Source organism: Cryptotermes secundus, unplaced genomic scaffold, assembly GCF_002891405.2.
Source record: "Cryptotermes secundus unplaced genomic scaffold, Csec_1.0 scaffold180, whole genome shotgun sequence".
Taxonomy (NCBI): domain Eukaryota; kingdom Metazoa; phylum Arthropoda; class Insecta; order Blattodea; family Kalotermitidae; genus Cryptotermes; species Cryptotermes secundus.
The window spans coordinates 292,877-308,951 of record NW_019718619.1 but is presented as its reverse complement, the minus strand read 5'-3'; the positions used below and the strand labels follow the sequence as shown (position 1 = coordinate 308,951).

The 16,075-nt window shown below is 36.8% G+C and overlaps 1 protein-coding gene across 2 annotated transcripts in view; it reads right to left on the bottom strand.

Moving 5' to 3' along the window:
• The window catches only part of LOC111861882 (unconventional myosin-Ia), a 273,865-nt gene that overhangs the window by 66,106 nt on the left and 191,684 nt on the right, over nucleotides 1-16,075 (bottom strand). For both annotated transcript variants that reach the window (XM_033750543.1, XM_033750545.1), the window contains exons 12-15: nucleotides 11,666-11,871; nucleotides 6,921-7,154; nucleotides 5,128-5,327; nucleotides 1,333-1,469 (exon numbers count right to left, since the gene is read on the bottom strand). In XM_033750543.1, the coding sequence (XP_033606434.1) occupies nucleotides 1,333-1,469; nucleotides 5,128-5,327; nucleotides 6,921-7,154; nucleotides 11,666-11,871 (777 nt within the window). The remainder of the gene's footprint in view (nucleotides 1-1,332; nucleotides 1,470-5,127; nucleotides 5,328-6,920; nucleotides 7,155-11,665; nucleotides 11,872-16,075) is intronic.

Here is a 16,075-nt window from a genome sequence, read left to right as displayed (position 1 = left end):
CAGTGAAAATTGAGACGTGAATAGCTTGTGTTCTTTTAAATGGTGTTTTTAGATAACAGAGTTAAGTTAGTGTTCATACCATGTGCACCAGTGTTTGTCTAAAATATGAACGCAAATATCAGTATTAAAAAGAAAGCAATGAATGGTTTAATCCAGTACGAAATGTCGAAATTCCATCAGTTTTCTTTCCTTCAGAGACATAATAGGGCTAATTTGGTAAGTAGGACCTACTATCATATATTCATCATCTTTATTCTTAATTTTATTCTTAATTATTTTATTCTTATCTTTAATTAAAATTGTGAAATTTTATGTCCCATTTAATATTTAAGGTCATATTTTACACTTCTTAGGTCATATTTGACATAATTTTGGGTCATAAGTGCATGCATATATTTATAGTTTTTAGGTCATAAAAATCCAGGCCCTACTTATTACAAATAATTTATAATCTGATTGCTGATCTGATACAGTTTTTTGTGTGGTTGATGTAATCTTTTGTCTTGATTTTTATGCAGCTTTTCGTTTTGATAAGCATGATTTATATGTATTGTTTACCTGTAGAATTACCTGTATATGTCTCTTGCTATAGTATTGTGATATGATGAATCCTGTATCAATGTATTTTGATTTATGGGAAAATGAAATAAAGAAATAACTTTTGAATTGAGTGTCAGGTTTTCATAATGTTTGGTATTAACATAATACCACCAGCAACCTCTTCCACTATTGAACTTTTCAATTTCAAATCATTCATCAGTAATGCCAACATGGAGGGCATTCAAATTTCTTGGCTTGGACCAAGAAGAGTGCTACATAGTGTCTGATCTTAAAATGTAGCATGGTAATGGGTCTTTAAAAAACTGAAATTTTTGTTATGGTATCCTTTTTTATTGAAAAAGGTACTCTAACAGCATGCAGCCACACAAAATCTGTATTTTGATTTCTGTTTCATGTGACACAGCAACATTGGAGCTACGAATTCAAAATTCTGTATGGATACATATAATAATACAACATACAAATTTTACACAAAACATTTCTTTATATGTTTGCAATGAGGGACAAAGATGATGGTGCGAACGTCTGAGATTATAACTAGTAAATTCAATGTACTCTGAATATGTAGTAGTGGAAATTATGTTCCAAAACGGATAAATAAATTATATCATTATTAATTTGTAATATCTGCTAACCTCATCAGAAATAAAGCACAAAGCAAAGCTTATTTCTAGAGTTTCCTTCTATTTCCCAGATGAGCACATTAAATTCACAACTGTTCATCCAAAGAACTTCTAAGACCATTGATATTTCTCAATGTATGCCACTCACCTTCAGGGAAAAGTGTTTTGAGAAGTGGATGCTCACAGCGATACATGGCAAGAGATAAGTCTCGATGCAAAATGTCATTGTTCTTGTCCACAAACCCACACACATTATAGGTCACTGTGCCTGCATAGTGTCTCAGTCTGCAAGTATAAACAATAAAGATATGTATTTCAATGAAAAAGTTTGGAAAGAGACTCCACATCGATCATGGTTCAAACACAAATTAAGTAGGTACTTAAAGATTAATACCAACATGTGTTCATGGAGCTTATGAGTTCTGACAGCAACATTGTATCTTCCAGCAAATATGACAGTTCCTGTGTCTGATTACTGTCTTTCCTAATGATAACAGCCAAATGTTATGGTAAAAAGTTAGTACTGTATAGTTTCATGCAAAATTACATTTTATTTCAGTTATAATTTAGCTTTGGAGGTATTATCACACATTGAATCAGTATGTCTTTTCTTTTTCTTTCTTGATGACATTATTTATTATGTAGTTAAAATGTAATTCATTAATTCCAGTAACTTATAAACAAAATATGAACCAGGTCTGCTAATGAACAATATGCTTCTCAGAGAGGTGGGGATGTGAACTAGATTCATCTGGCACTGGACAAGATCCAGTAGGCTCTTGCAAATATAGTCCCATGAGGAGATTCCTCTGTTAGTCTTGCACTGCAACTGAATGTGGAGACTTAGCTAATACATATGGTAACTGTGCTCATTTGTGATCCTATGAACTTCATTCAACACAGAAGAACAGAGAGAAAGTGTGAGTTCTTAACACCATGATGTTGAATCTGACAGCTGAATACCAAAGTCTCAGGACTGCTGAATCAGAATCCATGAACATGCTATACACAGTATAACTGGAATCTGAAATTCACACAAGTTCCATAGAGCTATGAAACATCCTCATTCTTGCAGCAGCCTGATAGGTAATGTAAATGGATCATCTATAGCCACACTCCATCAGTGATATGCCTCAACATTCATGGTGTCAGCCTTTTTGCCATGCTCAGTAAACAAGTACATTCTCTGATATTTCAATGCATACTGAAGAATGTTTGACTCTTAAGAAGTCAGTGTTATGTCTGTAACAGCATATATTAAATGAATCACCTGCAGCAATGCCTTCACATACACACATGCATGAAATACAGATCAGTTCAATATTATATTTAAGCATCCTGTTGCACTCTATACGATAAATGATATAAACTCCGTCTCAAGTGCAAACAATATATTTTGTGTCTTTGATCTTGCTTCCCCACACTACATGTTTCGGCCTCAGACGGCCATCATCAGGTGTATAACACTCACGTCGCTGTCACACTGCACCCAGTTCAAAATTTAACATCTAAAACACTCTCCCTGTCATTATCAACTTCCAATCCGTTGATAGCTGTCTGGCTTGTAGATTATTTCACACACGTTAATTTTACTTTATTGTAATGGCACTACGTAGCACACGTAATAAAGAATAGCAGCGGCACGCACACAGAAAGACTACACAGGATAACAACTATACAGTGTGGAAACAAGAACTAGCCGCTGCAGCACTTTAAACATAGGGCGAATAACCCTAATAATTTTAAAATTTTAAAATTTGGAGAAAGAATTTAAAGGTTTTAAAATTAGAACTAAAGATTTTATTATGGTGCCATTACAATAAAGTAAAATTAACGTGTGTGAAATAATCTACGAGCCAGACAGCTATCAACGGATTGGAAGTTGATAATGACAGGGAGAGTGTTTTAGATGTTAAATTTTGAGCTGGGTGCAGTGTGACAGCGACGTGAGTGTTATACACCTGATGATGGCCGTCTGAGGCCGAAACATGTAGTGTGGGGAAGCAAGATCAAAGACACAAAATATACTGTTTGCACTTGAGACGGAGTTTATATCATTTACAGATCAGTTCACTTTGATCAGATCCTAACCACTAACCTCTACCATGTTTCACACATAACAATGACACTAGTTACTCATTACATCTCAGACAATTAGTCATACTCAAGTGTGCTAATATTTTAGAGCCCAGAAACAAGACTAATTACATATGTGCCTTTCCAAAATGACTTTCCAGGCAGGCAGTTCAAGTAACAACATATTTTTTTAAACACTCTGCATACTGGAGACAAAGATATTAACGGTTTTAATTGAGTAACAGTTTATTACTGGGGGCAAGCGGTAGCATAGTTGGTTGAGGCACTATGCTACAAGCTGGAAGGTTGCAGGTACAAGTCCTGATGAGGTAATTGGATTTTTTCAATTGAACTAATGCTTCCAGCAGCACTATGGCCCTAGCGTCTACTCAGCCCCTAACAGAAATGTGTACCAGGAATATTCTTGGGAGTAAAGGGTGGCCAGTGCGTAAGGCTGACAACCTTGCCGCCATCTATGAGCCAAGTGTCTAGAAAATGTGGGAACCTCAACATCTCACAACCCTATGGACCTCCATGGCCTGTTACAGGGATACCTGTACTTACTTTTATCTTACTTAGTTCATTACTAGAAAAAGTATACCACATGAGACTGAGCATATTATAACATGGTGTCTAACAAAATTACTTTTAATTGAAGTTGAATGTAGACCAACTGACCAACAAACAGACTGATCTATACTGTCTCTCCAAATAACTGGTATAGCTTGAGGAGTTAATTACTCTATAAACCTCTGCTTACTGGAAACATTAAAATTCACAAAATTCCCATGATTATAATAGGGCCTCAGTTCACACCCTTGAGGAGTTAATTACTCTATAAACCTCTGCTTACTGGAAACATTAAAATTCACAAAATTCCCATGATTATAATAGGGCCTCAGTTCACACCCTTGCAACCTAATTACTTGTTTTAATATTATCCCCCTAACTATAGTTCAGTCTGCTGAACCGTCTGAAGACGATTCAAAGGGTTCGCCCCGTGAAAGGCGTCGTGGAATTGCAGTCAACCACAGCCAATGCTCATATATTTCTTGTAATGTTCTTTTCAAAGATGTCACGTGACCCTCCCCCTCCTTTTTCCTTCCTCCTCCTCTTGTCGTGGCAAGATGACACGAACGATCGCTCTCTTTCCCTGGGTGGCGGTCGTGCAGGGTGGTTGTCCCTGCTCTTAGAAATTTCTGTTTGGTTTCCTTTTTTTTTCAAAATTAAATTTATTTTTGGAAGTCAGCGTGGTGTGTCCCAGGAGAGGGCCCCTTTGCTGAGCTATGGAGCAATGGCGAGGCAAAGGTGTTTTTTATAAATATATACGTATGGGTACCCTGTGACTACGTATACACATGTGAGTATTATTATATTTTTTTTCTTTTCTTGCTTTGTGAAATTAAATGGGCGGTGCCCCATGAGAAAGGTATTGGCTTGAATGACGGGAGTGGGTCATGCTAGGTTTCTTGTAATATCATTTCTTGTATTCATATCATATGTTTTATTTCCTTTATTATTGTTAAATGTATATTTATTTCGTTATTATATTATTGTATTGTTAAACTCAGTCAGCATAGCTCTCGATTTGTGCGTGTATTTCCCACACAACAAGTGAATGAACTCCTCCCCCTTTCCCTCTCCTGAAATTTCGGACTGGTTACAGTCCGGGTAAATAACGGTTCACTGCAAAAGGGTCTCTTTCTGCTAACTCTGCCAATAAAACTTTTATATACATCTAATATATACACTCTTCATCTCAACTTCTTTTAATTTCATATCTAACAAAAGCAAGCAAAGAGTATGAGATATGAATCTCTCTGTCATGTTGAAAGTAGCATTTCAAATATTTAAGTAATGTACTCACCGGAAGCAGTTGGGTGGAAGGCTGTTGTCAGAGGCACCAGGTGTGGTGACAAAGTTTCTGTGAGACACTGCTGTACCCTTGACCTCACAGTGAGAATTATCAGCACAACACTGGGCCAGTTTCCTTAGGAATACTTCATCAGACAGAACCCCTGATTTTAGGCATTCTTCATCCAGCATTGAGAGAATGCCGTGATTGTTCTATAATACAATTAACATTAGAATAAGTACTGACATCAGTCACAAAGATGGAAATGTTTAATCATTACAAATATGTGCCTATATGTCATGCCAAGGAGCAATGTAAGGGCTGTTACATCCTAAGCTTGGCACTGGAGAGAGAAGAGGAAAAGAGCAACAAGGTGGCTGTATCCCAGAATCACAGTAGCCAGGATTTTATTTACTTCATACACATGGAATGTTGTGCCTTTAATTTGAATTAGTATCTCTGAGATATCCGATGCATCTATAACATTTTACACATCATAAATCTCATTTTGGTTCCTAAAATTGACAATATATATGGCATGAAACAATGTTATATTTTAGCGTCCTGTTGCACTGATTTAAGTTCCTGATTTGTTTAATCCGTCTTGCAGTGCGTACACTTATCTATCTTCTTCTCTCACTCTCACTACATGTTTCGGCATAAAAATGCCATCTTCAGGTGCTACTCAATTCACGTCAAACTAGTACATTGTATGCCTTGTCTTCACTTTAAAATAACTAAAATATATGTCCATCATATATATTGACAAATGTCAATCGTAAAAATATTAAAACTGTTCAGGATTCCCGATCGCTACGTCGTATCTTATTACGCCAGTCATGCTCATCCTACTCTGTTGGAGCTCTTCTTCCCTATCGTGTGTATTGTGTTTCTGTTGCGTCTTGTTCTCGCGACTGCGTGCGTTATGCTGTTGGGTCTGCTGGGTATGCTGGGCATGAAACATGTGAAACATTCTACAAACAATTAATGTTAAATGTCTGAATTCTGTGTTTTAATAGAATAATGTAAAATCAGTCATGTGTTTGTGCTTTTAATATGTATGTATTAATCTGTATAAATAAATTTTGGATATAAGGCATAAATGCAACACATCCCAAAAGCTGAATCATATACACAGATTTTACTCATGGTTGCATGTGAAATGGGGTTTCTGGTTACATGAATCTTCCAGTTGCATAGGAAAACTCTTCTAGAACCAAATTTCCACTATTTTTCAGTCTTTTAGTATTTCAATTGTCTGTTTCAAAGTCAAGACAATATGTTTTTACCTTATTTCTTGTTTTGGTACAATTTCTGGAAACATGCTAGATTGACGGATGAAAGATTTCAGATATGCTGTAGGATTAGCAAAAACTAAGCTAACCTCTACTGTAATAATGCATCACTACACCTGTACTGGATGGCACCTGGTGAGGCAGGATGGTGAGCTGGGCTCTGGGCGACAGCTGGGAGAACTATTGTATTGTGGGAGAACATATGCACATCACAACATTTGATTAGAAGTAACTTAATAAAATGGCATATTTTCTTTGGAATTTCTCCCATTTGAATGTGAATCCTGTATGATTGGATACCTGATAATGGGGAGTTTACTGTATATGGACTTTTAATAAAATTTGCAACATCATTTACAAAATATACTCCATAAATAATGGACAATAATGGACATGACAATTTCATCAACATTAGAGATATTTATTAACATATGAAAACTGAAAACCTTCAAGATGATGAGGAGAAATCCAGTTTCTAGAAATTCCTGTTGTAACTACTCTACAGCATACCTTCTCTATGAGTTCACAAATAACAGAGTTGTTAAAGAACTCGATAGGTGTCCACTCAATGCCCTCATGCACATATTCTTCCTGCTCCTCCTTGAGTGTTGTCTCCATTACTACTTGATGTAGCTTCTCATTGCAGAAATTGATGATGAACTGCTCAAACCCATTTCGTTCAAACATCTCAAACCCATATACATCAAGAATGCCTAGCACTTTCCTTTTACCATAATGTTTCACCTATAAAAACAGAAATTAATTTGATACAAAGCTATTTAACATAATGTGTCAATGAAATTTCTTTAAGTGCTTAATCAGCTTCAGTGATCTAGACACCATGGTAAAAAGGTAAAGGCATCACTGCAACAGGCCGTGGAGGGCCATAGGGTTGTGAGAGGTTGAGGCTCCAACATTTTCTAGACAGTCAGCTCACAGATGGCGGTGAGGTTGTCAGCCTTATGCGCCAGCCACCTTTACACCCAGGAATATTCCTGGTACTCATTTCTGCTAGAGGCTGAGTTGACCCCAGGGCCATAGTGCAGCTGGAAAGATTAGGTAAACTGAAAAAATCCATCTCATTGGGATTCAATCCCATGACCTTTGGCTTGTAGCAAAATGACTCAAGCAACTACACTACTGCGTAGCCCTGAGCTAGGCACCATATTATGTAAAATATAATCCTGTTCAGAATTCTATCTATATTGTGACATGTTGATCCCTACTGTCCCAGCTCCACGTAGCGGTAACTTAGCGATCGCGTAATAGGTGAGTAATCACCCCGCAATGCTAATCAACAGCGGTGACGTCACGAGTGGAGCCGAAGATAGCCGAGCCCCCGTAACCTGGTAACTATGCAATGCTAATCAACAGCGGTGGCGTCACACTAGCAACAGCGTCCTGGGCTATACGCCACGTCACACTAGCAACAGCGAAAGGCTATATAAGTGGACTCCACAGCCGTCGAAGACAGTTCAGAGTTGTACGGCAACAGTTATACCGTGGATATCGCCGAGTCGAGACGTAGAGTCAGCCAGTCAGTTGTATTCTGGCATTTGGAGTGTAATATTTGTGATACTGCAGATAGCAGTAATCGTCAGATTGTAATATTGAGTGATTGTGAGAGCGGATGTGAAATAAAGTTCGCTATATAAAATACATCGTGAACTTATTTGTCGCGTTATACCCCGCGATACGCGACAATATATAAAAAAGTTTTAGTGACTGGAAGCTCCAAAATTATGTACTTTCAGGTTACCACAATAACGAGCTCTAGAGCATCACTATGCTGCTTGAACGTTACTTATACAGTATGTCACAAGTGGACAGACTTTCCATTCTAATAAGGAATGGCTTTCTCTGGATAAGACAGTAGCCTGTACAAATAAAATTCCCGTATTAATACTTAAAGTTTATAGTCGATTTCAACAGGCCCAATTTTGCCTCCTCTTAATTTCAGGCATATTCGGCAACAAAATAATGTGTATGTGTATGACTCATACCACTAATCACCTCAACAGCAGACCATACTAGGAAACAAACAAAAATATATTAGACATGGTTTGAAGCTCACAGAAGAAAGTACCAATTCAGAAGGCCTATACAGAGTGGGTCTACACTTATTTTTATTTGTCTGTCAAGATTGCCGAAAACTTTGCTGATATAGTCAACACTATAATTTCATGGCCATAATACTGCATTATTAATACAATATTTAGAATACATTAGAGGTGTACCTTTTCCTGGAATTTCCTTAATTAGTGATGCAGTGCCTGTAAGTTGTATTTTAATGGAACAATGTTACAGACTAATTATGCGAATATTACAATGATCCTAATCATAACAAATTTCTAAACTTTACTATTTCTTCTAAATAAGTCCATTTGAAGTTGTATTTTTATATATTCTGATAAGGACCTGTTTTCTCTGGAATCAAATGGCTTATATCAACTGGGTTTCCTTTATTAATACGAGGGTTGGCACTTTAATAGTGGCAACATTGCTGTAGAGACGCCATGTAACGGAACCAAATAATTTCGCTTATACCACATGTTAGTTACATACCTACCTTAGTTAGTTATTTAGAGAGGGTGGGTTTCCCCATGCACTGTGACCGGTTTGATCTATTGTGCTTCCCTGTATGATATTCTACCAGTCTCTATACCCTACCGATAAATGGTGCATACCATCAGTCCCGCCGAGCAAGTGAGTTCGGCCACTTGCTTAGCGGTGTCTATAATGCTTTCCCCATCTATCAGAGGCCTTAGAGACTGCTGTTGGGCGGGAAACGTCCTGGAATTTGGCTCAGTGATCCCCTTTGGGGATATGAGGTTCTTTTATGTGCCGTAAAGTTACGACACGGGACACAGAGCTTAAAGTCCCTCCCGGAGGACTTGTTCCCTGAATTTTTCCGCCCTAAAAAATTCGACGACCTCCGCCGGGTATTTGAACCCGCATACCACAAGTCATGAGGTGGGAACGTTACCTCTAGACTACGGAGGCCGCTACATACCTACCTTACCTCAAGAGCAAATGGACTCTCCCTTCCCACATCACACACATGCGCAGTGATGAGAAGAACAGAGCCTCATGTTAGCTGGCAGTCTAATGTAGTGTTGTCACAATGTTTTCAAAACAGGAACAATGGAGTTGGACAAAGATTGAATGTGCCAGAGACCGTACAGCACGACAGTGTCATCAAGGTCTTCAAGAGGCTTGGGGGGAATCTGCATTGCCTTACAGAACAGTAGCAAGGTGGGTAAAAGCCTTCAATGAGGGACGCCAAAATGTGGCAGACATGCATCGGCCAGGTCATCCTAGTGTCAGTGAAGAAGTGTATGCTCTTTACACGTTACTGGAGAGTGATCAACGCCATACAATTTGCGAGCTGGCCTAAGAGACAGGATTAGCGCATATGACTGTGCTTCACATTCTGAAGGAACACCTGGGCATGAGAAAAATTGCATCACGATGGGTTCCGAATGATTTGACGGAAATGCAGAAATGGCTACGATACGACGCTGCTCATAACCACTTGGAGCACTATGAGCATGAAGGAGTGGCTTTCTTACACTGTATCATTACACTTGATGAGACATGGGCCAAATCGTATGAGCCACAAATGAAATGCCAATCGAACGAATGGCATCATTATGGGTCACCATGAAAATCAAAAGTTCGTCAGAACCCCAGCAGTATGAAAGTTATGGTGATTCTCATGTATGACTGTGATGGTGTTATCCTAATGCATACCATTCCCTGACAGCAGACCATCAATGCACAGTATTACTATTCATTTTTGGAACACAACCTGCGACCAGCTTTGAGAAAGAAGCAGCGACACTTTCTGCAGAACCCACCCATCATTTTGCAGGACAATGCTTGGCCTCATGCAGCACAAGCTGTGGCTGATTTCTTCAATTGATGGGGTTGGGAAGTGCTGTACCATCCGCCATACTCCCCGGACTTAAGACCTTGTGACTTCGACTTGAGTCCTAAGATGAAGAAACCACTTCATGGCATTCGCTTCAGAACTGTTCTAGAGATTCTTCAGGCAGTAGACCCCTCCATTCGAACTATCAACACAACAGCCGCTGCTAAAGGTATCCTACGACTTCCACATTGCTGGCAATGGGTTGCACACAATGCTGGTAACTACACTGAAGGACAGTAAAACTTCGAAACATGCATCTATTTTGTATCAGTTGTAAATAAATAGTTGCCACTCTTAAAGTTCCAATCCTCATACTTTTAAGTTTACCACTGATTTCAATATGCTGCATTTCTGTTACAGAAATTACACTGTGTTCTGTACATCATAAAATTACTGAGATATTTTTATGATACTTACTGTAAGAAAAATATCAATCTTATGGCATCATCTTGTCCATGATGGGAATATGAGTCTGCTCTCTGCTAAAATATTTGAACTATTCTACCCATTTTCATAAAACCAGGAAAAAATTTCACATCACTGCAGGCTAATAACTCCCTTAGCTTCTAAATTTTTGTCTTCAATATTATAAATTTAGAATCTGTGAGAACTTCTGGTATGGAAGACCAGCAGCACAAACTGTAGGGTCATGAAATATTGTGTAGTGACAGATCTTCCAAAAATTACATTATTTTTAACATAATAATAAGATAACATGGTAACTGTACACAATCTGTATTTTCTTTTCCATTTCACAGCAATAACTGACAAACATGTGGAACTTGATAGGGTAATGTAACATAACCATACCTACACATATAGCATTCTTTCTATAAAAGAAAATTTGGTCAGTACTCTCATGCCTCCTTTTAACCTCAAGGCTCAAACATGCAATGCACCACCAGGTATGTGACTTTGATTTTTCTCAAGTTTGCTGGGTATGCACCAGTTGCTTGGTAGCATGCATGGCAGCTGAAAAAAAGGACCACCTACACAATTTTATGAAATACTTCTTACTGTAATTTACTACAATACATTCCCATAAATACTTAATTTCTTAACTATTAACAACTAGAATGATTCATGGATTCTTTATGCAGAAGTGTTGTGCAAACAGCCTGCATAATAAAATCTTTTGCATTCACCATTATATAACATATAGAATTCCAGCATATAATATTATTTTGTCCACAAATTCCTAATAATTCTTCAGCATGCTGTTGTTATAACACCAATCTCCAAACACAAATTAACATGGTCAGTTTTCAGTCTCACACTAGCTATGTTAGAACTAAACTATAAAAATTTTGTATGTAGCCACCTTGGTACTCTCATTGATCTTGTTGACTAGCCAGGTGAAGAGGCGACTGTAAAGAGCCTTACAGAGAGAATCACGGGCATATGTGGCTTCACTGGCACTCAGATCGGCTGTAACAAAGTCTTGACTTTCCTCTAGGGTGCGGGATGTCATGGCTCCTTGGAGTGTAGCTTGGTCTGAACCCACTAGTTCACAGACATCATATAGCTCTGTGAGCAATACACACTCTTAGTATTACTCAAGTATCACTAAACCATGGAATGGAAATACCATATAATAAACAAATAAATGCCAGACAAGGGTCCACATGCAATTCAAGATTTTACACACTTATGCAATAAAAATTAAATCCTGTCTTTAAATCTTTATTAGGTCCTAAGCATACAGGAATATAAATTTATCAAACCAATGTTATCTTATTGCAGTAAATCATGGATAATTAGAACTTATAAGACGAGATTGGTATCAGCAGAATTGTGTCTCATTAGGATAAATGTAGTACACATTCCTTTAGATCATAAAATAAATGAAAAAATTATGAGAAAACTACAAATTTCACAAATTACAGAATGTACTGAACAATGCAAAATAAACTTGAAAGAATGCATTGATAGGATTCCAGAAATAATTTAAAATATTAACCAGATGGCAAAAGAAGTTGAGAAGACTTCTAAAAAAAATGGGAAGATTCTGTTTTGTAATATCTGCAACAGGTCTCAATAAGTATAAAATTGGAAATCGGATAATGAAACTAAGTACTACAAAAGTCATAAGTTTTAGCAAGCATCCTAATGACTCCTCTTAGTGTTTGAAAGGATTCTCTAATGCTTGTCTGCCTACTCAATGTTTCAACCCTGTTTTCAGGACTGTAATATGTAATGCATAACACCTGTCTATAAGGTCTCTTTAGATGCTGGTCCAAAAATCTGGAAGTCTTAATAATTCTGTTCTTAATCAATGCTTTATATACACATCACTCCATTTGAAGTACCTTCATCTATGAGTAAATAGGCTCATAATCTGAAAAAGTGAGTAAAAATCTCCCTTTTTCTAACCATGAAACTCTAATTTCCTTGAAATATTTTTATTAAATTTATGTATTCCTATTTCTTATCACTGCCAGAACTACCATTTCTGTAGTCTCTATGAATGCATTCTTTCCATAATCACAAAACATTGCATCATTTGCAACGTTAAGGCCAGTCTACTTTGCTTACGTACACTCCATCATGAGTTATGGTATAATCTTCTGGGGTGGCTCCTCACATGCCAGGAAAGTGTTTACCTTGCAAAAGAAAATTATTAGAATCGTAATGAACACTAAACCTAGAGATTCTTGCAGGGATATTTTCAAGAAATCGGAAATTATGACATTATATTCCCAGTATACTCACTACTTTTATATATAATTAATAATAAACATTTATTTAACTTTAATAATGAGATTCATGAATATATATGTTATGCACTCAGGTTTATGGCAGGTATTATGTTTTAATGTTAATATGTTCTTATGGTTAATATGTTTGGGGCTAGACTAGAACAAGTATTTTGAAATACAGTTAGGAAATGTGAAATGGAATGTATGAATGTACCACGTCAGTGTAGCAATGCTGACTGCGCAGAAGCGTGTTACACAGAAAGCAGGATGCTTGGAGGTAAGATTGCTGAGTCGAAGGGGGCGGGCAGACTAGAAAACGCGAACCCCCTCTCGGCAGGCAGCCAATGAGAGCTAGCCACCCCAATGAAATCATGTCATTGCGGGTAGGAGTACACCCTCCCGGAAGTTGACAAATTAGCAAAAAGAGGGTACAAAAATACTAGAGGAAACTAGAAAGGGGATATTCGATCAATAATTTTCAGTAGAGTTGTGGCCGAAGGCTATCATCGAGATGACACTGAGAGAGTGCTGGATGGTGATGTTCTTCTGCATCCTTGCCGCAAGTAAGTGGAACTACTACTTATAGCCATGAAAATTGAGGATAACATTATTAAAGTGCAAACCCCAGCGAGCAGGAGTGAGGACTATATAGAACAGGCTTAAGAATACCGAAGCACGGTCCGCGGCATGGTGTAAGAGACAGAGAGAGCGAGAGGAGAGCAGGGGGAGAGAGGTATAGGAGACCCAGAGTCAGGAGAGAAGTATATAACTATGTCCATACAGAAGTAATTAACAAACTATGTGAAATGTAAACCCGACAAACGTTGGCATTGTTTGTATGTATATAGGGATATAGATGAATAGAGTAAAATAGGAATGCAGTGTAACATTAATGGACCCCATCCCACATTTCACACACCCTTCCCCTATCGCCTCCTGCATCCCCCAAATGTCCCAGGAGAACTGCGAACTCAAAGCCAAAGGGGCAGATGCCAAAGAGATCAATGAATTTACCTAGCCTCCCTTTTATGGCAGAACAATACAACTAGATCCCAAGGTAATTTACATGTACCTAGTGTGAATACTTCAAAATTTAATAAAGGAGCCTATATAACAGGTATTAAATTGTTCAATCATCTTCCACAATCAATAAAGATTTTGGTCAATGATCAGAAAAGCTTTAAATTTACATTAAAGAGGTTTTTATGTCTCATTCTTTTTACTCCATAAATGAATACTTTCAATATAATGAAGACAAAGGTTTGTAATCCAGATATTCTCTTGAATTGTTTGTTAGGTTGATTTTACACATGATGTATTACCCACTGACTAGTCGCTAGGCATTTAAGGGTATAAATTTTATGATAGTATGGTATTGTAATAGACCATCTGTTTAAATAACATATGACTTGGATTTTTTTTTTTTGTTTCATTCTGGTCCGTCACACTAACAATTACAAAGACAAAGCAACTCCGTCCAGTGTGACCATTGAAGTTCTCACTACTTGAAAACTTAACACCCTTACATGTTTCGGTCCCTATAGACCATCATCAGAGGGACATCGATACTTCTTGTATTTATAACATATGACTGTATATAATTAAGATGGTCATGAATGATTTCCTCACAGCTCTTTTCCTTTTATCCTGTAGAGGAATACGTTAATAAATAGTGTTCAAAATTTTAAGGTTCTTGCTACGAAATGACTGATTGTATACTGAATTTTTATTCTATATTCTAATTTTTAAATCCTGATGAAATGTACTATATTTGGACTGTTAAATATGTTTGACTGAACACCATTTAAAAGAATATGAAATAAATAAAATATGTGTAGATAATTATGTATTAGGGGCCAATTATTGTAGAGCAACATACAAAAATGGGGGTGTATGTATATATATTTATAACTCAATTAAATTTGATTCTCTATCTGTGTCTAACTACTGTGTGGAAAGGGACATCGAAGCCTGTGCAATCAAATTAAACCTGACTGATATCACATTGATCATATTAGCTATTTATAGGTCACCTAGTGGAAACTTCAACAATTTTTTGCAAAAATTGGATGCCATCTTGAATAAGCTACATAATAATAAAGTCGAATATGTTATATGTGGTGATGTGAATATAAATTATCTAGAAAATTGCGATAGAAGGAAACAACTTGATGTGCTCTTAAATACTTACAATCTAATAGGCACGGTTAATTTTCCAACACGAATTGTTAAGGTATCAAAAACTGCTATTGACAACATATATATAAAAAAGACTAGAAATTATACAGTTAAACCAATAATTAACGGACTATCTGATCATGATGCTCAAATGATAATAATTGATAATATAATATCATCCGAACAAGTAGGTAATCCTCAGTACATGAGAAATTATAGTAATTATAATATAATTAAATTTCAAGAAATGCTAAGCTATGAACTATGGGATGATGTTTTTACAAATGACAATGTAAACAATACTTTTAATGTATTTCTTAATACTTACTTGAGAATATTTTACTCATGTTTTACAAAAAAGAAAATTATTACTTCCAAACTTAAATGTAACCCGTGGATGACTCAAGGGATACGAATTTCTTGTGAAAAAAAGAGGAAGTTGTATATTAAATATAGACAAGATGATGATCCACATTTTAAACTGTATTATAAGAAATACTGTAAAGTACTTACTAAAGTTATTAAAGAGGCTAAGAAAGTACACTATGATAATAAAATTTCAAAATCTTATAATAAAATAAAAACTACATGGTCAATTATTAAAAAAGAGACTGGATCTAAAACTCAGAAGGATGAACCCCAGTCGCTGAAAGTCAATAACATTATGATACAGAATAAAAAGTGCATTGCAAACGTACTTAACGAATATTTTACCTCAGTAGCTCAGACAATTATAGATGATTTAAACAATAACAAAACTCCAACCAACATCAGCCCATTATACTATCTGGGCAATAAATACACGTCTACCTTTAAATCTATCAAATGGCAGTATGTCTCAACTGCTGAGATTA